At 37.3% G+C, this 25,123-nt stretch overlaps 1 protein-coding gene across 14 annotated transcripts in view; it reads left to right on the top strand.

Moving 5' to 3' along the window:
• pum2 (pumilio RNA-binding family member 2) overlaps positions 1-25,123 on the top strand; it is a 351,446-nt gene that overhangs the window by 262,343 nt on the left and 63,980 nt on the right. For 8 of the 14 annotated variants that reach the window (XM_067384671.1, XM_067384670.1, XM_067384675.1 and 5 more), the window contains 3 exons: positions 7,875-8,012; positions 10,143-10,268; positions 14,135-14,256. In XM_067384671.1, the coding sequence (XP_067240772.1) occupies positions 7,875-8,012; positions 10,143-10,268; positions 14,135-14,256 (386 nt within the window). Of the gene's footprint in view, positions 1-7,874; positions 8,013-10,142; positions 10,269-11,706; positions 11,779-14,134; positions 14,257-25,123 lie in introns of all 14 variants that reach the window. The other 6 variants (XR_010894994.1, XM_067384668.1, XM_067384663.1 and 3 more) reach the window with 1 other exon arrangement.

Below are 25,123 nucleotides of genomic sequence, written 5' to 3'. Positions count from 1 at the left end.
GCGTGTCTGTGGCGGCCTGACAAAGTCTGATGTTTCGCCATGAAAGAGGAAGCTGCTGTAACTCAGGCATACAATGTCCGATCTGCCCCAAACTTCACATGTGTGATAAGAGTCCTGGCCTAAAGACATCTATATGACAATATTTAGTTAGTCATAGCGCCACCTGCTGGCAACAGGAAATGGCATGCTTCACAATGTAATTTACTACCAGAGTCACATTTCATCATGCCACGAAGTACCAAACATGCTAGAGCCACGTTAAATCATGCAACACTTGGCTGAGTGCTAATTTATGCGATTAACGCCACGAAAGAAACAGGAAGTTGTTGTAACTCAGGCATACAATGTCCGATCTGCTTCAAACTTCACGTGTTCAATGATAGTCCTGGCCTGAAGACATCAACATGGCAAAATTCAGTTACGGTGAAAGCGCCACCTGTTGGCCGCAGGAAGTGTCACTTTCAAAATGCTTTGAGATCACCGTCTGTTTTTTACCCGTTTTGTTTCAAACTTTATCAGTGTAATGTCAATACACAGCAGATATAGACCTGTAAAAAGAATTGTGATATCTCAAACACTGTTGCCATGGCAACGCATCAAACTTTAATTTTCGTTTTGGATGATTTGGAGATGCTTGGCATGCTTCAAATTGCATGAAACTCGATACAAACGTCAGAGATGTCAACCAGTAGACATGGGTAAAACTGTACAAACAGGTGGGGAGGAGGGCCTCTATAGTGCCATCTTTTGACAAAAGTGGGGGGATAGTTTAAACTACAGGCACCAAACTTGGTACACTTGGTTCTCATTAAACTGGACAACTTTCTAATTTACAGTCATTAGCTCCAACCAACAGGAAGTCGGATATTTTGGTTTGAATGTGGATTTTTTGACTAAACAGGCTCTGAAGTTTAAACTACTACTTGTTGTGACACCTTGTTAACTGAAAGAATAAGGAATAGCATAAATCAATTTAATTAAATGAATAAATCTTTTTAACCCTCTGGAGTCTGAGGCTGATTTTGGGCCCTGGAGAAGTTTTGACATGCCCTGACATTTATGCTTTTATCAGTTGGTTATAAACATATTAATGACAAAAGTGTCATTACACTGTATTCAGCACAAACTAGGCTACCATAATATGTGAGCAACAAGTATGTACATGTTAGTATTTTTGAAAGTATTACGTATATTCGTAGTTTTTGAAAACAAAAAACAAAAGTAACTGAAACAATGCCTCAAAATGCATACTAAATGTTTTTTCACAAGACTTTTGAGAATTTTATATTTTAGTGTAGAGCTTTTACTTCAAAATGATGTGAAAATGATCCTCCCTACTCTGACACATAAAACATTGTAATGATTTTAAATTTCTAAGACCTTTTGTTTAGGTAGGCCATATGCGAAGAGGTGTGACTCTTCATGAATAATGAAGTGATGTAAACCAGGGTCATAGTACCGTATAGGTCTTTGTGTATAATGAAAGCGTTTGTGGCAGCAGTGTCCAGGAAGTGTAGAAAGATCTTTCTGTACCACTTCATTGTTTTGTGTTGTGTTGTGTTGTGTAGTATTGTATCAGCTGATCAGACAGGTCGACACCCCCCATGTGTTTGTTGTATGCAGTCACAGCTGCAGGACACGGAAATGTCTTTGTCCTCCATGTACCTTGTAATTTCACCCTCCTCTGCACAGTGTCTCCACTATAAGCAGCATGGATGGTAGAACAGACAGACACCTCTCGTGTGTCCATCCACTTGACAAATACAAGAGCTCCATCCTGAATCCACCTGATGGATTTTTTAGAGAGTGAATTAGCTGTATTACGAGGGCAGCTGGAGAAAAAAAAAAAAAGCAGTGAGATGGTTATTACACAAGGAGCTATACTATTTGCATCATCAATAACTAATACTAATATAATGTTTATTATTTTATATATTAACATTACCAAACACTAATGCTAATATATTGTGCACGCATAAGAAAAAAAGCCATACAGACTTATGATGATTTGCTACTTAAGAAACATTTGTGAACAATTGTAAACAATAAATGTTTCTTGAGCAGCAAATCATCATATTATAATGATTTCTGAAGGATCATGTGACACTGAAGACTGGAGTAATGATGCTGAAAATTCAGCTTTGATCACAGGAATAAATTACACTTTACTATATATTCACATAGAAAACAGTTATTTTAAATTGTAATAATATTTCACAAAATTACTGTTTTTACTGTATTTTTAATTAAATAAATGCAGCCTTGGTGAGCAGACAAAACTTATTTTAAAAACATTAAAAATCTTACCGATTTCAAACTTTTGAACGGTAGTGTACATAGGCCTACCATATAGTGGGTAAACGTGTACTTACTCTTTCTAATTTCCGCCTGTGTTGCTGCGTGCCCTCTTAGTGGGAATTGCAGGTGAATGCGAGAGTGATGGATCCACATTCCTAAAAAAAAAATGGCAAAAAAAAAAACCCTGTTATTATTAGCATATAAGATACTACTCTCATACCATTAGCTATGCATAACTGACAGGAAAGTAACAGGTATACAAGCATGCTGTATATGTCTGTCAATTGGCCATTACCGGACAAAGTGTGCGAATGTGTAAACATTTACAGTCTGCTATATCAGTTAGCACATTCACGCCTATCATATAGAAACTACTTAACTGCATGCAGTAAATAGATCTAACGTGTGTATCCAACGTATGTATGCATATTAATAAGTCGAATATCAACAGAAAAGCATTCTATTTATAAGCATTTTTATGAGATAAAGTTATATTTAGAGAGTTATATAGACAGATGTAATATATAAGGCAAATATAGATGTACGCTTATATAGAAAAAAACACGTCAAATAATTTAAGTAAAACTAAATCACTTACTCATCAGAAACTGTATCTTCAGCTGGATCAAGTCGCTCTTCAAAATGCAGACGTTCATTGTCAGTCGTGTTCTTCTTCCGAGGAAAATTAACTCTTCCTCACTGTCCAGGACCATCTGAAGAGCCTGCTCACCTGTATAGCGTGCCATCTTCCAAACATGCAGGAAAGCGAATGAATCTGATGAAAGTTGATGCTTTTTACAACGCTGTTAGGGGCGTTTACAGTTTGCATAGATCGCCTCAGCACATTATCTTATGAATGGAACGCTTTGCGCGTGGGCGGGCACACATTAAAGATAATTAGGTCAGACAGGAGAAACAGTACCTCTCTTTACTTTTATACTGATTACATAAAGGGAGAATATTTGTTTTAGAATTTTTGTTTAAAAGTAGATACTTAAAGCTTTCCAAAGACATATCTCTCATGTCCATGTAGCACCTCAGAGAGTTAAAATGGACAAATGAGTAGACGTGTAAAATTGTTGTGCAATACTTGTTTTATGTTGAATGTTTGATTATTCATGTTAAATGTAAAAATGTCAAATAAAATAGAACAATAAATTAACCCTCAGGGGTCTGAGGATTTTTGGGGCCCTGGAGAAGTTTTGACATGCCCTGACATTTGTGGTTTTTTTTTCAGTTGTTCATAAACATATTAATGGAAAAAGTGTCATTACTCTGTATTCAGCACAAACTAGGCTACAATAATATGTGAGGAACATGTATGTACATGTTTGTATTTTTGAAGGAATAACGTTTATGCATGGTTATTGAAAAAACAAAAAACTTAAGTCACTGAAATAAAGCCAAAAAATATATATTAAATCTGTGTTCACAAAAGTTCTGGGTATTGGAGGTTGTAGACTAGAGTTTTTGCTTCAAAATGAGGTAAAAAAATATGCTGCCTGCTTGTTCATATAAAACAATAGAGAGTTTTAAATTTTCTAAAACATCTTTGGTCAAGAAACACAGTATGCGTGGAGGCGTGAATCATGAATAATGGGTGATTCTCACCTGAGAAGACAAAAGAATCACATAAAGAGCTCTAATGACCTGCATAAATAATGGGGCCTTTCAGTCAGGTAGGCTGTGAAAAAAACCCTCTGTTGATCATGTCTCAAAGCTCATCATGGTGTAAATCAGAAAAAACAGCAACACTGTGAAATATTACAATTTAAAATAATGGTATTCTATTATATTCTTTAAAATATAATGTATTTCTGTGATGCAAAGTGTCTGAACAGCTATGTTACCTCTATGGCATTTCATATAGGCTTTTAGCTTAAAAGCATGCACATTTGGAGAAATATTGATGGATTCTCATATGTTTGTCAATTTTCTATACAGAGGAGTAATATTATTCTTTATTAATACTTTATTCAACATTTATTGTCATCACTATGGACACTGGATACTGTTTTCAATTCATACTTGCAGCCGGAGGGCAATCTGTGCACCTTTAGTCCACAAATTCATCTAAAGAAGAACAGGAACCAGGAACTAATGGCATGTCTTCTAGAGGTCGCTAACCATGGCTTTAACATCCAGATAAACACTTTTCAAGACAATAAATACATGATTGAGACGATGCATACAAGTATTGCCTCTGAATTTGCGTCTGAATAGTGCTGGCTCCGTGGGCGTGGCCGCATTAGCGGATAATGAGCTGAATCACGGACTTCAGACATGGCTCTCTTTTCATACAGATTACATAAACACAGAATTTTTGTTTTCAATTTAACTTACACGATTTAAAACCTGACATTTCAACGTTTTTTTTAGACAGAAGTCTCATTTTTTTGTTATTAGTATTCACTAAATTACAGTTAATTTTCTGAGAACTATCAAATTGGACTTCATTCAGAGGGAGAGGAGAGATCACTCATCATGTTAGTTTTCTTTATTTTGCAAAAAGCACAACATTTTGTTTTTACTCTGAGTGCACACAAATAAAAGAAGATATTCCACAGATTAAAATGGTGTATAGCTCTTAATTGTATGTGCAATATTGACGGAGTATTTTGAGTCTCTTTCACACTGGTTAGAAAAAAAAACGCGGTGGTCACGCCAGTGTGACTGCCGACCCGAGGGAGTTAATAAATAGTAGGCCTATATTAAAAATAAATAGACATATGAGACTGTTTATTCACATGTTTAAAACAGTTTAATAAAGCCAGCAGTTAAACATATTTTTCCTTTTTTTTTTCTTTTTTTCTTCATCCATTTGAAAATAGTTAAAATATGCTATTATAAACTCATAGGGGCAACAAATCAACTTCTGACTCTCTCCCATGCCACTCAAAAGTAGATGCTGTCGACAAAAAAAAAAACGACCGTATATGGTCATTAAAGCGGTAATGTTTGCACTGTTTTTTTACGCATTTAGGAGAGTATTGCAAGAAGCTGCTTACATTAATCTTACTTTTGAAAAAAATAAATACAATCGTGATTTTTCATGAAAAATTGTTATAATTATAGGCCTAAATACCTTGTGGTATCAGCTTGTTTTCATCAATGGTATAATTAATTTCAAATTTATTTGGTTTGTCATGATTAGTTTGTGTTCATAATCAGTAAAATAAAATAAAATAAACTCTTCTAACAAGAATAAACACATATGAACAATTAGAAATTATTATTGTAGCCTATTATTAATTATTTTGAACTATCTTGAAACTATCCAAGCAGCGTTTCCTGCTCAGATGTGACGGCGGAATTAATACTTTATCTAAATGTGATTACAGAATATACAGTGGCAAGAAAAAAATGAACCACTTGCAGAATCTGTGAAAATGTGAGTAATGTTAATCAAATAAGAGAGATCATACAAAATGCGTGTTATTTTGTATTTAGTACTGCCCTAAGTAAGATATTTTACATAAAAGATGTTTGCATTTAGTTCACAAGACAAAAAAAAAGGAAAAAAAGCTGAATTTATTAAAATGGCCCCATTCAAAAGTTTGTGAACCATTGATTCTCAATATTGTGCTTGGTTACCTGGATGATCCACGACTGTTTTTTTTTTTTTTTGCGGTGGTTGTTCATGAGTCCCTTGTTTGTTCTGAGCAGTTAAACTGAGCTCTGTTCTTCAGAAAAATCCTTCAGGTCTTGCAGAAATTTCAGTTTTCAAGCATTTTTTGCATATTTGAACCCTTTCCAGCAATGACTGAATGATTTTGAGATCCGTCTTTTCACAATGAGGATGGTTGAGGGACTCAAACTCAACTATTAAAAAAGGTTCAAACATTCACTGATGCAACACGAGGAAACACGATGCATTAAGATCTGGGGGGTGAAAACTTTTTAATTCAAATATCAAGGTAAATTGTACTTATTTATTTATTTTTTTTCCGGGAAACATACAAGTATCTTCTGTTGCTTCCGAAGGGCTGTACTAAATGAAAAACGATATTTGAACAAAATAAGAAAAAATGTGACATCTTCATCCTGTTCAAAGGTTTTCACCCCCCGACTCTTAATGCATTTTGTTTCATTCTGGAGCATCAGTGAATGTTTGAACCTTTTTTAATAGTTGAGTTTGAGTTCCTCAATTGTCCTCAGTGTGAAAAGACAGATCTCAAAATCATACAGTCACCACTGGAAAGGGTTCAAATATGCAAAAATGCTTGAAAACTGAAGAATCTGCAGTACCTGGAGAATTTTTCTGAAGAACAGAGCTCAGTTTAACTGCTCAGAACAAACAAGGGACTCAAGAACAACCATCACAAAAAAAAAAAAAAAAAAAGTCTTGGATCATCCAGGTAACCACACACAGTATTGAGAACCAATGGTTCACATACTTATGAATTGGGTTATTTTAATAAATTCAGCTATTGTTTTGTTTTGTGAACTAAATGTAAACATCTTTTATGTAAAATATCTTACTCAGGACAGTACTAAATAAAAATAACATGCATTTTGTATGATCCCTCTTATTTTATTAAAATTATTAACATTTTCACAGATTCTGCAAGTGGTTCACATACTTTTTCTTGCCACTGTATTTAAATTATCCATCAAATTGTCATTTTCTCCTTACAGTCTTACGAGTTAACAATAATGCCTGACCATTAAATTACTTGGTGAACAAAGAAAACATTTTGGCATTAGGCATTGACATTATGTAAAAGAAAAAAAAAAAAGTAAAAGTTTTACCTTATAAATATAATTTAGTTTAGGCCTAATTAATTTTAAAATTCATCACTGGAGTGAATGGGAACATGATTTAATGAAAATATTTGAAAATATAAGTGGTTCTTAAGTAAAAACTTTTTTTAAGGGTTTGTCAACTTTCTATTCCTCCGCTGCGTGGTTCTAGTCAGCACGGGATTCTAGCCACCACTGGATTCAGCGCTGGTCTGTGACTGGAAAAATAATCGATGCAAAACAAAACAAAAGAAAAAAAGAAAAAACGATACATAACTTACATGTCACATTAAACTGGCAGATTTTAGAATGTTGTAGGCAATTCTTTTGCATGTAATTACAAGTTTAATCTTGTCTTTCCTGGATCTTTGGTGTAACCTCGTGAACGTCACCCAAGAACACCTGAACGCCCCCTTTCAAAAATCTTGCTTCCAACGCCCCCTGTTGTTCTCTGAACGCCCCCGTTGAGAAACACTAAACTAAAGCATTACTATTGCTGCTGCTAACAAACATGCAGACTATGAAACTACTGCTGTGCCATCTTGGATTAACAACACTATTTTTTGGATTGTTACACATTTAGAAAATACAATGCATTAAAACACATGACAAACAACCGATTTCAGTACAAGGAATCTGAAAATATTATAATGCATTTTAACTTTGGTTGCAGTTATTTATGAAAAGATATAATGCAATATAATGTACATTGTAATTTATGCAATAATTATGCATTATACATAAAGGCTTTAAGTAAAGTGTTACCATTTTTTTATGTATTTAACCCTACATGTATTAAAACAAGATGTTTAAATTCCTTTTTCTTGTGTCAGAGTGACATTGTGCGGGAGTTGGATGGCCATGTGCTGAAGTGTGTGAAGGATCAGAACGGAAATCATGTGGTGCAGAAATGTATTGAGTGTGTCCAACCCCAAGCTCTTCAGTTCATCATTGATGCCTTCCAGGGCCAGGTATCTCCACAGACACTCATGTTTGTTATAAAGCCCAGAAATGGGATTTACACACATGGTGGTGGTAGACCAAATATTGATGAATATTATTGCATTTCTATTAAGTTACTTTAATAACCTTTGTAGTCTAGGGTAGTCTGTTAAGAATGTGCTAATTGATATTGATATTGATTTTGATTTTGATAAGACTTTGCTATCATGTTTATGCCATGGTAATATATATATTTTTTTAATTGGCTATATAATATTTCAGTAGACAGGACTGCTCTACATTATTTACAGATGGAGCCTGTTGCTTAAACTACTACTAGTATTAAAGGTACAATATGTAAAATTTTTGCAGTAAAATATCCAAAAACCACTAGGCTAGTGTTATATATTTTGTCCAGCTGATTACAAACAATATCTCTAATGTTTTCAACTACTTGTAAATCATGAGAAAATTCCCATTCTAAACCGTGACACAGGGCAGTGCAGTCGCCTGTCAATGACGTCAGTTCCCTTTGTTACCGCCTTTACTGATGTAGAAACCACATGACAACAGTGCCGTGGACAAATGAGGAAGTAGTGTCTAGCGTCCAGCAAACCACTAGCTTGCTTCAAGCAGTTCCTTATTTACTTCTTGCACGTTTTATGGTGGATTGTGTTACTTATTTATGGAACATAATTACTGTTTACCATCTGCCGCTGGTTCTGTCGACAAGGACAGCTCCTGTAAACTCATGACCGGAAAAGCGGAAGCGGCGCCGGCGACTGTGTCATAATAAAAGTCCTGCTGCTCGTGAGGCGTGTGTTGATCAATCGCTCCAGCTCCTCGTTCAGCTCCCGCAACACTCGGTCCTGCTCTGCTTCATACTACAGTAACGTTAATAATCGCATCCACGAACATGAGTTCTTCCAGACTCCAATCCCTATTCTTTTGCACCGTCCGTTGAGATGAAGACCACATGTCCCAAGTTTCCGCTCTAAAACTTGGCGTCATCAAACTACGCCTTTGTTTTGAATAGGCTTCTAGCGACCTCTAGCGGAAAAAAATATCACAAATTGTACCTTTAATACTAGTAGTACTAGTTTTACAGGTTAGTAATCTAATTTAAGACATAACTTTTAAGTCAGTTGCATAACTGAATTAAAATAGATTAGTCTCTAATTTGAGAAAGTAAGGGTAAGATTGATTATCCCTTATCTAACTGCTAGTTTGTCAGACTAGTTCTTAAGACACAGACTAATGCAAAAATGCAGTGACTAAATGCAGATTGTCCTAAAATAAGTAAAGATGAGGATTAACTTAGTATGAAATTAGTTCTAAATAAGGTTCTGGCTAGTTGTTTACATTTGTTCTGGATTAGAGATGTCAATTTACACAAATTCCCATGATTGTTCGCTGTTTAAATTAACGATCAATTAATCGATTAATCGTTAGCCTTAATACTGCAATATGCCTCTACTGCAGTGGCTTGTAGCCAACACTATGACAAGGTGTGCAAATGCTGCTCAAAACGGCATGTTCCTCACAAAATTAATGGGTTTTTAGACTAAATAAGAGTAGTGGGATTGTAAAATGAGTCGATGTGATTGATCATTTAATTAAACTAGGCCTACTTATTTAATAATCAAATGTTATTGGATGTGCTCTTCTGTAACAACGTGCTGAAACAGCAACTAAACCCAAAGAATTCACAATGTTTTATTACAATATTGTTCTCTTTATAATGTTATGTAGTATGACAATCCCAATCATAGTTATAAGTCATGCATTGCTGTTTGAGCTGCATGCACTGAAGAAGCATGCACTGAAGAAGCAAACTTATAGTCATGAAGGTATAACTCTAACCTTTTAACCTAAAATAATCCCAAACATAACTCCTACCTGCTCACTTTATTTTTTCTCTTGTCTGCTTTACGTTTCGTGGTTGAGCAACACGCGTGTGCATGACCTTGCTTGATCGACGATAAATAAAATTTAAATAAAAAGGGAATTCTCATACTTTGCCAAAAGATTTTTCCCCTGACACTAGTTAAGAAAATCACTAATATTGTTGCAGATGTGATCAATAATGTAATGTTCTTTTATTGACCAACGCATGCACCAGGATGTATCAGTGTTTTATGTCCTTTTTTGGTATGTAGGTGTTTGTTTTGTCCACTCATCCATATGGCTGTCGGGTGATCCAGCGTATCCTGGAGCACTGTACCCAGGAGCAGACTCTGCCCATCCTGGAAGAACTCCACCAGCACTCTGAGCAGCTGGGACAGGTATGACTTCCCAAACCTGACATCCAAAAAGGAAACTCTGGTCTCTCTATGTACCACTCTTACAGTAGTTAGGTTCTTATTGTGTGGCCTCTTTTCATCTTTCAAAAAATAATTCCAGTAGAAAATGGCAATTTAAGTCATTAACTTTGTTTCAAAGTAAGCTGCCTACATGGCAGCTGTCTTCTAAAGGGCTGTTTACAAAGATGTTTTTGCATTCCACTGCACTTCTTTTCTATTGCTTTTCTTCATAAACAGATGCTAGACAGACTTGTATGATTGTTGCATTTGCATCTCACACCTTTTGCATCATCTAGTGCATTCTAAACATGTGGCTCTCAAGTTAAAAGCTAGACTTTAAAAAAATATATATATATATTTAGACATTTTTTTCATTCCACTGCCCTGTGTCTTGCAATTTCAATGGAAAAACATTGTGCGAATGGCCCCTTTATTGCCTCCTAACCAGTGAATGATTAGAAATTGTCTTAATGGACAACAATGCTTACTCAAATGCATGAGACTCAACTAATGCTCAGTTGATTCCAGTGCAGTATGATGTTAGCATGTTGCTATGCTCTGCTGAGTCCCTGCAAAATGTCAGTTCTATTTTCCTTTTGAGAAGTTGGAGAGAGACATCAAAACTCATTTTTAAATTACATTGTTAAATGGCCAGTAGCTTTTAGTTTATTAACTGTTATTAACTATTATTTACTATTAAATGGTGGCAAGTGGTATTATGGGGGAGGGACTTTTTCATTCTAGAGTGAGTTTAATTGGACAAAAATTTGGATAAACCTTTGAGTGCAGAATTAGTCTTTTTTTTTTGTAAGATTTTATTTTTAAATGTGTCTATCTGCTCAGAATTTTTCAAAGTCCTTTAACAAGTAAAACTAAACACTCACAAATATTGAATGAAATAATTGACTGTTCTGGGATTGTCTTATGCCTTATTGAATAAATGCAATACTTAAATGTAGTCAAAATCAGGTAACTTAAAAGCCAGTATAACTTTTCTGCCTAGTCTTTGGAACAATATGTGCCTATGGTGCCTAAAAATGTAGTCTTATTGGGTAGCACACCTGGTTTGCTCTGAGGTGTGCCATTTTTGACCTTTTGAAGATGATTACTACATTACTACAATTATGTTTTGAGATCGGTCAATTTATAGACAAGTTTACTGTTGTTCAGTGTATATTCTGTGTGAATGGAAAGGAGGCCATGCAATGAGAAGAGCTCAGGGTTGTGATACTTTTTGGGGTAAGGTGGACTCGCATGACATTTTCTGCATGACCTGTTTGTTCATTTTATACCTTTTTTGCCTACTTTGATGTAGCATTGTTTCTGTGAAGGATGTTCTTATGTCCAGTTAGATGTGCTGATGGATTTTGATGATGCAAAACATTACCCACCCCTTGCTCCCCTCACTTATTTTATCTAGAAGTATCAAGGCGTTTCATTGGAGATGACCCCCAAAACATATTATACAGTGTCCAGCGATGCACTGTTCAAGGTCAGAGTCACGCGCCTTCCTCCCACTCACAAGAACCTCCTGGCATCTCCTCGTCTACCTCCTAACCAGCCTGTGTCTAACACCTAGATGCTTATTCTCCAGTTGCTATTTGCTCTACAGGGTTCCTTTCACTCACACTTTTCCTTACACAACTTTCTTCCTTTCTGGCTGCCACCTGCCCTGTCTGCCTAAAATCCAATCCTGATACTATTTAGGCCATATTTATTATAAAGACCAGTTTGACACGAACAAGGCTGTGATATAGAAGTATACTGGTGGCACAATACCAACATTTTAATGGTCTACCAATACCAGTAGAATTACATGATACTCTGTTACCAATACCAATAACAATTTCGATACCAATTTCGATTTCCAAAAACATTTTTGAACATGATTTTTTTTTTTTTTTTTTACTTTATTTTATTTAACTATTTTTAAAAAAATAAGTTATTATTGCTTACTATAAGTGCTATAAGTAATATAAATACATTAAAACATGTAGCATGTAGCATTTAAATATTTATAAATTACGTAAACATTGCTTTCTCTCTCTTTATTCCTTTATACGACCTTTCAACCCATAGGGCTGGAGCCTATCCCAGTTTCTTAGGCTAGAGGCAGGGGAAAGCACCCTGGACAGATGGCCAGTCTATTACAGGGCTCTCACACACAATTTTTGACTGTCCAATTCACCTAACCTGCATGTCTTTGGACTATGGGGGAAACTGCAGCACCCAGAGGAAACCCACGCTGACATGGGGAGAACATGCGAACACCTGGGGCCTCATTTATAAAACTTTGTGTAGATTTCATCCTATGATCAATTAGCGTTGTACACCTGTAGGTCATTGATAGGTGCGTAGGAAAAAAGACTGGTAAAGTCAAAATATGAAAAAACAAGAAAATCCTGCACACTATCAACTTGCAAAACAATAAAAAAGGTTCTTTATTAGCAACGTTTCGATCGTATGATCTTCATCAGGCATCCATCAGGCATTCCTGATGAAGATCACACGATCGAAACGTTGCTAATTCTATTATAGTCTATTATAGGTCTTCATTTACACTACAAGACTGAATACACATGTATTTTGATGCATCTGATTCTTTTTTTTATTCCATTAATTGATATGGTTATTATGTTAGTCATCATAATTTATTACTTTACACACTACTTTACTGTGTACACATGGCTATTGGTCCTCTTAGCCATTGTGAATGGGTTATATAAAGAAAGCGAGCAAAAGTGGTCCCCTTTGTAATCAGTGAAGCTGTCACTCATTACATTGATTTTAATTCATCAAGCTCACTAACTGAGTTCTTCACATTTGCAAAAATAACAGCTATTAAAATAAGAGCTATAAAAAGCTCTTATTACATCATGTCTGCCCTTTGTTGGTTATAATGAGAGGATTCACAAGCATCACAAACTCAGAGTTTGATGAGCAGACATGTCTGTGATTGGCTACAGCTCATCGCTTCAAGAAACATTGTAAATTACATTTGATGCTCTTCACACAGTGCACACACAAATATGCAGTTCTATCAGCTGGCCCAGGGCCATCTAGCCATCCTTGTTGAGTCCTGACATATTTGTCGTACATCTAACCTCACAGCCTTGTTTGTTTTTGTCAAAATAACTAAATAGGGACATTTCTCTTTGTAAGATCCAATTTTCTCTCTACATATGAATTCCAACTTTTATTTTATTTATTTAGTTATTTATTTATTTTTTGTTAATCTCTCAGAAATTCTGTTTCTGGCACTTTCAATGATTTTCTCTTCCTGCTCCATCCAGACCACCTCAGACCAACAACTTTGATTTGTAGTGTGCATCCTTAATAGTTGAACTAATCTTGTGCAAATAAACCAACCAACCAACCAACCAAAAAAAAAAAAAAAAAAAAAAAAATGTAGTGACTGCTCCTTCCAATTTGAGGGATCACTCTACAATTAGGAAAGACATAAGGTTTAAACCAAATGCCATATCTTGATTGAGCTTTTGACATTGACCTGCATGTTTATGCCACCTTCCAAATAAATGTTGGTGTCTGTATTTGAGAGGGTGCTGTGTGGTTTCCTATAGGGTTATTTGCCAAATGCCATTTTTAGGGTAAATCATTGCTTAGATAAAGTGGGAGTATTATTTCATCAGTGGCCATGGGTTGCTATTATTGAAATGAGGACAGCTGTTTTATTGTGAGGGTGTAGTTAAAGCCTTGCTCAACCTTGTTGTACTAGTCATTCATCTCTTATTCTGTCTTAGGTTTGTTTATTTATGAACTCTTAAGGTAATATCATACGTGTTGTTTCTCTCTCCCTTCCACTCTCCTGTGCCTGTCTTCACCTACAGGATCAGTACGGTAACTATGTGATCCAGCATGTTTTGGAGCATGGGCGTCCAGAGGACAAGAGCAAGATAGTGGCGGAGGTCAGAGGGAAGGTGCTGGCTCTGAGTCAGCATAAATTTGCAAGGTCAGTCATTTTCAGGACAAGAAATTGTTTTATGGCATTACTGTAAGTAATGACATTTTTTTTAGGGCCCAAGCCTTTTGTTTTCTTTAGGATTATTATTATTAGGGCCAAAGCCCTGTAAGGGGCTGAAGGTCCTATTGTTTTCTTTAGGATTATTAGGGCCAAAGCCCAAGGGGCTGAAGGCCCTCTTGTTCTTCTAAGGATTATTATTAGGGCCCAAGCGAATTAGCGTGCAGGGCCCTCTTGTTCTTCTAAGGATTATTATGGCCAAAGCCCAAGGGGCTGAAGGCTCTATTGTTTTCTTTAGGATTATTATTAGGGCCAAAGCCCTGAAAGGGTCTGAAGGCCCTTTTGTTAGGGCCCAAGCGAATTAGCGCGCAGGGCCCTCTTGTTCTTCTAAGGATTATTAGGGCCAAAGCCCAAGGGGCTGAAGGCCCTATTGTTTTCTTTAGGATTATTATTATTAGGGCCCAAGCAAATTAGCGCGCAGGGCCCTCTTGTTCTTCTAAGGATTATTATTTTTTAGGGCCAAAGCCCAAGGGGCTGAAGGCCTTATTGTTTTCTTTAGGATTATTATTATTAGGGCCAAAGCGAATTAGCGCGCAGGGCCCTCTTGTTCTTCTAAGGATTATTATTTTTTGGGGCCAAAGCCCAAGGGGCTGAAGGCCCTATTGTTTTCTTTAGGATTATTATTATTAGGGCCAAAGCCCAAGGGGCTGAAGGCCCTATTGTTTTCTTTAGGATTATTATTATTATTATTATTATTATTATTTATTATTATTATTATTATTAGGGCCTAAGCGAATTAGCGTGCAGGGCCCTCTTGTTCTTCTAAGGATTATTTTTTTTTTTTTTTTTTCTCCGTCTTCCGGGGCTTTTGGGGGCCTTAACATGCTCAAAAACTCTTGAAAATTGGCACACACATTATAATACGCGGCCATTAGGACGCCGCAGAGGCTGGTACCTGGGCGTGGCAGGGGGGCTCGACAGCGCCCCCTTGGAAAAAGTCTGAAAATTTGGTCCATATATTAAACACGCTTGCACGTATTAGTATGAAAATCGGTACACATATAGACCTCCTCGGGCCGAACAACTTTCGTGCTCTAAGTTAAACGCCACGCCAATGCAATTTTATTTTCCAAGTTTTACAGTACATTAAAAGTCATGCAATGAAAACATAGAATCAATCCGCTTTATTCAGTGCCTAACACAGCTATTTTGTCATTCGAAACTTAGAAAAAGACAAAGACTGACAGTTTTTTTAAATCTCTTTACTGATCTGAAATATAGTACCTTCATTTTGAATTTATCCAGGTTCAATTACTAAACATTCAATAGTAATTTAATTTAAATCAAACAATGAGTGCAAAATATCATCCTACTCTGCCATGTCTGTTTTTTCCCAGTCAAACCCTAAAAAATTCTAGAGTAAATTACATACTGTTATTTGTGCAAACTTCACCGTGCTCTGAAAAATCTAATTTAGCCTTAATGCGAATGTCTGTGATTGCTGATGTTGTATCCACCTTATTCCAACGCCTCATGACACTTTGCACGAATTATGGGAGTAATTTACGTTAAGCTGTAAACAGTCAGTGATAGACACTATGAACGCAGTAATGCGTTTTATTTTTAAACTGGGTACAATGAGATGACATTATTCTACTCACCCTTCAACCAACGAACAATAAATGGACATTTAAAAGTGTGAAAGCATCAACAAGGTAATTTCAACAGGCCATGAAAAGGTGTGATTCTTTCCACAGCAATAACGGATGAGTTGAACATATGCTATAGTGATATATATGCAATATGTAATACGTTGCCTTAATAAAAATGTTCATGAACTTCAGCATTGTGTGATACTATTTCAAAGTGATTTCCATTTTAATAAATTGTATTTACCTGTAAAACAAACCTGGAAAGAGACGTGAGGCTTTGAGGAGATTCTTTGTGCATTCCAGTGAATTATCAATGGGATGTATTGTAAATTATATAGAAAGAACAGACCACAAATGTGCAGTATATGCTGTCCTTTTTCATACTATTACAGCAGTATGCAAAGAGACAAAATAAAATATTCTGGAGGATAGAAAGCAGCTGCTGAAAAGAGCTCTTGCCATAGATATTTTTGTTGTAACATATTACAATACCAAGCGTTATGTCATTCTCATGATGTCTGAAAATAAAACATGAAAGAAATTGACAGCTGATTCAGAATAAACTCTTAAGCACAGTGAGGCTGTAAAACTCTCTCACTTTCACTCAAACAAACACACACACACACACACACACACACACACACACACACACACACAGAGGGAGGGGGTAGGGGGACTGAGACCCTACGTCTAAGAGAGCTTATGTGTGTGCGTAAGAATGTTTGGAAAAATTCACATTTAAACCAAAATACCTGACTTCCTGTTGGTCAGAGCTAATGACTGTAAATGAGAAAGTTGTCCAGTTTAATGAGAACAATAAGTGTACCGAGTTTGGTGACTGTAGGTTAAACTAAACCCCCCCGCTTTTGACAAAAGTTGGCGCTGCAGAGCCCCTGCTCCCCGCCCATTTCTAAGGCTTTGTCCATATCTACTGTATGACAATAATGATATGTGTGTCGAGTTTCATCCAATTTGAAGCATGTTAACGGCTTCAAAAAACGCCCAAGAATATTATAAAAGTTTGCCAAGGTAACTATGTTTGAGATATCACAATTCTTTTCAAATGTCTACATCTGCCATGTTTTGACATTATTGTGGTGAAGTTTGAAGCAAATCGGATAAAAATAAAATGGTGATCTCAAAGCATTTTGAAAGTGACACGCTTCATGCTGCCAGTTGGGGGCAGTATAACTTTGACTCACAATAGTCACATCCATGTGATCTGACTATTACAACCAACACACTTGTGAAGTTTCATAAAGATCAATCAATGTATGCAGAAGTTATAACACATTTCCTGTTTCCCTTTTCTCGCCATAAATTCGTTGCTTCACCACAACCAAACCGTTCGAGATATCAAAAATCCGCTGGCAATTTTTCATCATCAATGTTTTGACTTCATGCTGACCGAGTTTGGTGGCGATCGGATTAATTGCCTAGGAGGAGTTTATCAAATTCCAGAGCATGCGTTTTTCAAACAACCCATAATAGCTGACTTCCTGTTGAGGTGACGTATAACTTAAGTACGAAAGTTGTTTGGCCCGATAAAGTCTATATGTGTACCGAGTTTTATACTTGTATGTGCAAGCGTGTTTGATATATGGACCACATTTTCTGACCCAATTCAAGGGGGCGCTGTCGAGCCCCTCTGCCACGCCCGGGTACCAGCTTTTCTCTGGCTGTCATGGGTTCTGACCCGTGTGCAAAATTTCAAGAGTTTTTGAGCATGTTAAGGGCCCCAAAAACCCCAAAAACTTAGAAAAAAAAATAAAATATAGCTTCGAGCAGCGATGGCGGGCCCAAGCCCGGTGGCACCGCCACCCCGGTGGCTTCAGGGCAACTGTGCACAGCGGGCAATAGGCACTTAAAACGGTTAAACATCAAAGGACTATGTCAAATTCACTCCACATTTACTGCACTACAAGGTGCCGTTATAGAGCCCCTCCTCCCTGCCCATTTTCAAAGGATTACATGTGCCAAGTTTTAACATTATTCTGATGAATTTTGAAGCAAATCAGGTAAAAATAAGAGGGTGATCTCAATGTATGCTGAAAGTGACACATTTTCTGCTTCCAGTTGGTGGCGCTATGACTTTGAATCACAATAGTCAAATCCATGTGATCAGCCTTGTACAACGAAGACTAAGCCAAAGTTTCATCAAAATCAATTAATGTATGCAGAAGTTATAACACTTTGTTTCCCTTTTCTTGCCATAAATTCGTTGCCTCGCCACGGCCAAACCGTTTGAGATATCCAAAATCCGTTTGCAATTAAACAACTTCAATGTGTTAGCAACAAGTTAAAAAAAGCTTGGTGTAAATTGGATAAACCCTGTAGGAGTAGTAGTATAAAATTCATAGCCTGTTTTTTCAAAAAATTAACATTCAAACCAAAATAGCTGACTTCCTGTTGGTCGGAGCTAATGAATGTAAATTAGAAAATTGTCCGGCTTGATGAGAATAATATGTGTACCGAGTTTGGTGACTGTAGGAAAAACTAACCCCCACTTTTGTCAAAAGGTGGCGCTACTGAGCCCCTCCACCACGCCCATTTCTATGGCTTTGTCCATGTCTACTGGTTGACAACATTGATGTGTGTGTCGAGTTTCATGCAATTTGAAGCATGTTAAGAGCCTCAAAAACACTCAAGAATATTATTACAGTTTGACCTGTTGCCATGGCAACAATATTTCAAATATCAAAAATCCTGTCATAGGTCTACATCTGCTGTGTATTGACATTACACTGATGAAGTTTGAAGCAAATCAGGTAAAAATAAGAGGGTGATCTCAAAACATTTCAAAAAGTGATACACTTCCTGCTGCCAGTTGGTGGCGCTATAACTTTGACTCACAATAGTCACATCCATGTGATCAGACTCCTATAACGAACACACTCGTGAAGTTTCATAAAGATCAATATATGTATTAAGACGTTATAACACATTTCCTGTTTCCTTTTTCTCGCCATAAATTCGTTGCCTCGCCACGGCCAAACCGTTCGAGATATCAAAAATCCCCTGGCAATTTTTAATCATCAGTGTCTTGACTTCATGCTGACCGAGTTTGGTGGCGATCGGATTAATCGTCTAGGAGGAGTATATCAAATTCCAGAGCATGCGTTTTTCAAACAACCCTTAATAGCTGACTTCCTGTTGGCGTGGCGATTAACTTAGAGCGCGAAAGTTGTTCGGCCCGATGAGGTCTATATGTGTACCGAGTTTCATACTAATATGTGCAAGCATGTTTAATATATGGACCAAATTTTCAGACTTTTTTCAAGGGGGCGCTGTCGAGCCCCCCTGCCACGCCCCGGGTACCAGCCTCTGGGGCGTCCTAATGGCCGCGGATTCCAATGTGTGTGCCAATTTTCAAGAGTTTTTGAGCATGTTAAGGCCCCCAAAAAGCCCCGGAAGACGGGAAAAAAAAATAAAATAAAAAAAAATAATAATAAATATAGCTGCGAGCAGCGATGGCGGGCCCAAGCCCGGTGGCACCGCCACCCCGGTGGCTTCAGGGCAACTGTGCACAGCGGGCAATAGGCACTTAAAACGGTTAAACATCAAAGGACTATGTCAAATTCACTCCACATTTACTGCACTACAAGGTGCCGCTATAGAGCCCCTCCTCCCTGCCCATTTTCAAAGGATTACATGTGCCAAGTTTTAACATTATTCTGATGAATTTTGAAGCAAATCAGGTAAAAATAAGAGGGTGATCTCAATGTATGCTGAAAGTGACACATTTTCTGCTTCCAGTTGGTGGCGCTATGACTTTGAATCACAATAGTCAAATCCATGTGATCAGCCTTGTACAACGAAGACTAAGCCAAAGTTTCATCAAAATCAATTAATGTATGCAGAAGTTATAACACTTTGTTTCCCTTTTCTTGCCATAAATTCGTTGCCTCGCCACGGCCAAACCGTTTGAGATATCCAAAATCCGTTTGCAATTAAACAACTTCAATGTGTTAGCAACAAGTTAAAAAAAGCTTGGTGTAAATTGGATAAACCCTGTAGGAGTAGTAGTATAAAATTCATAGCCTGTTTTTTCAAAAAATTAACATTCAAACCAAAATAGCTGACTTCCTGTTGGTCGGAGCTAATGAATGTAAATTAGAAAATTGTCCGGCTTGATGAGAACAATATGTGTACCGAGTTTGGTGACTGTAGGAAAAACTAACCCCCACTTTTGTCAAAAGGTGGCGCTACTGAGCCCCTCCACCACGCCCATTTCTATGGCTTTGTCCATGTCTACTGGTTGACAATATTGATGTGTGTGTCGAGTTTCATGCAATTTGAAGCATGTTAAGAGCCTCAAAAACACTCAAGAATATTATTACAGTTTGACCTGTTGCCATGGCAACAATATTTCAAATATCAAAAATCCTGTCATAGGTCTACATCTGCTGTGTATTGACATTACACTGATGAAGTTTGAAGCAAATCAGGTAAAAATAAGAGGGTGATCTCAAAACATTTCAAAAAGTGATACACTTCCTGCTGCCAGTTGGTGGCGCTATAACTTTGACTCACAATAGTCACATCCATGTGATCAGACTCCTATAACGAACACACTCGTGAAGTTTCATAAAGATCAATATATGTATTAAGACGTTATAACACATTTCCTGTTTCCTTTTTCTCGCCATAAATTCGTTGCCTCGCCACGGCCAAACCGTTCGAGATATCAAAAATCCCCTGGCAATTTTTAATCATCAGTGTCTTGACTTCATGCTGACCGAGTTTGGTGGCGATCGGATTAATCGTCTAGGAGGAGTATATCAAATTCCAGAGCATGCGTTTTTCAAACAACCCTTAATAGCTGACTTCCTGTTGGTGTGGCGATTAACTTAGAGCGCGAAAGTTGTTCGGCCCGATGAGGTCTATATGTGTACCGAGTTTCATACTAATACGTGCAAGCATGTTTAATATATGGACCAAATTTTCAGACTTTTTTCAAGGGGGCGCTGTCGAGCCCCCCTGCCACGCCCGGGTACCAGCCTCTCCGGCGTCCTAATGGCCGCGGATTCCAATGTGTGTGCCAATTTTCAAGAGTTTTTGAGCATGTTAAGGCCCCCAAAAAGCCCCGGAAGACGGAAAAAAAAAAAAATAATAAATATAGCTGCGAGCAGCGATGGCGGGCCCAAGCCCGGTGGCACCGCCACCCCGGTGGCTTCAGGGCAACTGTGCACGGCGGGCAATAGGCACTTAAAACGGTTAAACATCAAAGGACTATGTCAAATTCACTCCACATTTACTGCACTACAAGGTGCCGCTATAGAGCCCCTCCTCCCTGCCCATTTTCAAAGGATTACATGTGCCAAGTTTTAACATTATTCTGATGAATTTTGAAGCAAATCAGGTAAAAATAAGAGGGTGATCTCAATGTATGCTGAAAGTGACACATTTTCTGCTTCCAGTTGGTGGCGCTATGACTTTGAATCACAATAGTCAAATCCATGTGATCAGCCTTGTACAACGAAGACTAAGCCAAAGTTTCATCAAAATCAATTAATGTATGCAGAAGTTATAACACTTTGTTTCCCTTTTCTTGCCATAAATTCGTTGCCTCGCCACGGCCAAACTGTTTGAGATATCCAAAATCCGTTTGCAATTAAACAACTTCAATGTGTTAGCAACAAGTTAAAAAAAGCTTGGTGTAAATTGGATAAACCCTGTAGGAGTAGTAGTATAAAATTCATAGCCTGTTTTTTCAAAAAATTAACATTCAAACAAAAATAGCCGACTTCCTGTTGGTCGGAGCTAATGAATGTAAATTAGAAAATTGTCCGGCTTGATGAGATCAATATATGTACCGAGTTTGGTGACTGTAGGAAAAACTAACCCCCACTTTTGTCAAAAGGTGGCGCTACTGAGCCCCTCCACCACGCCCATTTCTATGGCTTTGTCCATGTCTACTGGTTGACAATATTGATGTGTGTGTCGAGTTTCATGCAAATTGAAGCATGTTAAGAGCCTCAAAAACACTCAAGAATATTATTACAGTTTGACCTGTCGCCATGGCAACGATATTTCAAATATCAAAAATCCTGTCATAGGTCTACATCTGCTGTGTATTGACATTACACTGATGAAGTTTGAAGCAAATCAGGTAAAAATAAGAGGGTGATCTCAAAGCATTTTAAAAGTGATACACTTCTTGCTGCCATTTGGTGGCGCTATAACTTTGACTCACAATAGTTACATCCATGTGATCAGACTACTACAACCAATACACTCCTGAAGTTTCATAAACATCAATCAATGTATGCAGAAGTTATAACACATTTCCTGTTTCCCTTTTCTCGCCATAAATTCGTTGCCTCGCCACGGCCAAACCGTTTGAGATATCCAAAATCCGTTTGCAATTAAACAACTTCAATGTGTTCGCAACAAGTTAAAAAAAGCTTGGTGTAAATTGGATAAACCCTGTAGGAGTAGTAGTATAAAATTCATAGCCTGTTTTTTCAAAAAATTAACATTCAAACCAAAATAGCAGACTTCCTGTTGGTCGGAGCTAATGAATGTAAATTAGAAAATTGTCCGGCTTGATGAGAATAATATGTGTACCGAGTTTGGTGACTGTAGGAAAAACTAACCCCCCCACTTTTGTCAAAAGGTGGCGCTACTGAGCCCCTCCACCACGCCCATTTCTATGGCTTTGTCCATGTCTACTGGTTGACAATATTGATGTGTGTGTCGAGTTTCATGCAATTTGAAGCATGTTAAGAGCCTCAAAAACACTCAAGAATATTATTACAGTTTGACCTGTTGCCATGGCAGCAATATTTCAAATATCAAAAATCCTGTCATAGGTCTACATCTGCTGTGTATTGACATTACACTGATGAAGTTTGAAGCAAATCAGGTAAAAATAAGAGGGTGATCTCAAAACATTTCAAAAAGTGATACACTTCCTGCTGCCAGTTGGTGGCGCTATAACTTTGACTCACAATAGTCACATCCATGTGATCAGACTCCTATAACGAACACACTCGTGAAGTTTCATAAAGATCAATATATGTATTAAGACGTTATAACACATTTCCTGTTTCCTTTTTCTCGCCATAAATTCGTTGCCTCGCCACGGCCAAACCGTTCGAGATATCAAAAATCCCCTGGCAATTTTTAATCATCAGTGTCTTGACTTCATGCTGACCGAGTTTGGTGGCGATCGGATTAATCGTCTAGGAGGAGTATATCAAATTCCAGAGCATGCGTTTTTCAAACAACCCTTAATAGCTGACTTCCTGTTGGCGTGGCGATTAACTTAGAGCGCGAAAGTTGTTCGGCCCGATGAGGTCTATATGTGTACCGAGTTTCATACTAATACGTGCAAGCATGTTTAATATATGGACCAAATTTTCAGACTTTTTTCAAGGGGGCGCTGTCGAGCCCCCCTGCCACGCCCGGGTACCAGCCTCTCCGGCGTCCTAATGGCCGCGGATTCCAATGTGTGTGCCAATTTTCAAGAGTTTTTGAGCATGTTAAGGCCCCCAAAAAGCCCCGGAAGACGGAAAAAAAAAAAAATAAATAAAAAAAAAAAATAATAATAATCCTTAGAAGAACAAGAGGGCCCTGCGCGAATTTTCGCTTGGGCCCTAATAATCCTTAGAAGAACAAGAGGGCCCTGCGCGAATTTTCGCTTGGGCCCTAATAAACGGAGCAATTCCAATAGGGTCCTCACACCATCGGTGCTCGGGCCCTAATAATAATAATAATAAACGGAGCAATTCCAATAGGGTCCTCACACCATCGGTGCTCGGGCCCTAATAATAAACGGGGCAATTTCAATAGGGTCCTCACACCATCGGTGCTCGGGCCCTAAATAGTATTTAGTAAAATAGCCATAGTATTTAGTTTATAATAAAGAGACCATTTTTAATTTTTTTTTTTTTTTTTTTTTTAGTCTGTTAATTTTTTTGGACAGTTGCACTACCTGACATTTGGGGGTGTAAGATAACAAAACATAAAATAATATCATTATTTAAATGTACTAAAAATTCAAACTAAACTTTTTTTGGGGGAATAAAGTGATATATGTCATGAATTTATCAAATTATTGCACTTGGACACAAAAATATACATGTCATGTCATTGACCTGTGGTATCCAACAGTACCTGCTTGTAAAAGCAAATGAATATATCCTGTATTTGAGGCTAAATGACTAATAAATATTGAGAATGCAACAGTGCGTATTATATTTTTCTAACTCCAAGCAATCGACCACCACTGAGTGGAACCAGCTGATAATTACACATTTTGATGATGCAGAAGATGCGCGCATGCTCACGCCATGAGAAGTGAATATGAAAGGCAGAGCAGCGACTGGCATAAGTAAAATAATAATGAGGTTACAAGATGTTTACAATTTAAACTACCTTCAGTTTGCATACTGCTGCTGTCCCTCTACTCTCTTCATTAAAGCTCCAGTGAAGGGTTGCCAGATATCACATAAAAAGCAAAAAAGGGGGAAAATGTCCCCATAAAAACTTAATATAATACAGACATGGCAAAAACTGTACCGTGGTACAAATATAAACAATATAACTAGTATTACCAATATCCTACAAAATTAAAAGGCAGGAAATGTAATTTATTATGAATAAATAGTTCAATATAAAATATTTAGATATTATAAAATGAAGTAAAACAATACCGAGATTGAAAAGTAATTCAACACAACCTTAATTTATTTTAATTACACCTGTGAGTTGTATTTAATATCAAATTCATCTATTTGAATTGAATCGTGAGATTCCAAAAGATACCCACCCCTACTATGCAAAAGTTAAAATGTATGCATTTTAATGAACCTTGTCAGTAATGTACAATCAAAGATCTTTGAACAAATAAAAATTGTCCATTGGAGACAGTTAGTCTTCAGACCAGTCTGAAAAATGTGAGCCTCTTACTATATTATCAACACAAGGAAGACATAAGTGTAATAAAATAAATTTTAGTAGCTCCTTAACCCACACTGTACATCCAGCAGGCAATTGCCTTGTCATTCAAGCAATCAGTCCAAAATGGCCCTAATGCAGAGAAAACCAGGCCAATTATATCAGAGATGGCAGAGAGAATAAAGACTTGCATAAATTTTTCAAAAATTATTTATTTAGCTTTAAAAACACCCTCTCAGTGGTGTTTATGTACATATGGGCATCAGACGCTCCAAGCACAGACACAAACACTCGCTCTGACA

The sequence above is a fragment of the Chanodichthys erythropterus genome, chromosome 4 (assembly GCF_024489055.1).
Source record: "Chanodichthys erythropterus isolate Z2021 chromosome 4, ASM2448905v1, whole genome shotgun sequence".
NCBI lineage: Eukaryota > Metazoa > Chordata > Actinopteri > Cypriniformes > Xenocyprididae > Chanodichthys > Chanodichthys erythropterus.
This window is presented reverse-complemented; position numbering and strand designations above follow the sequence as displayed.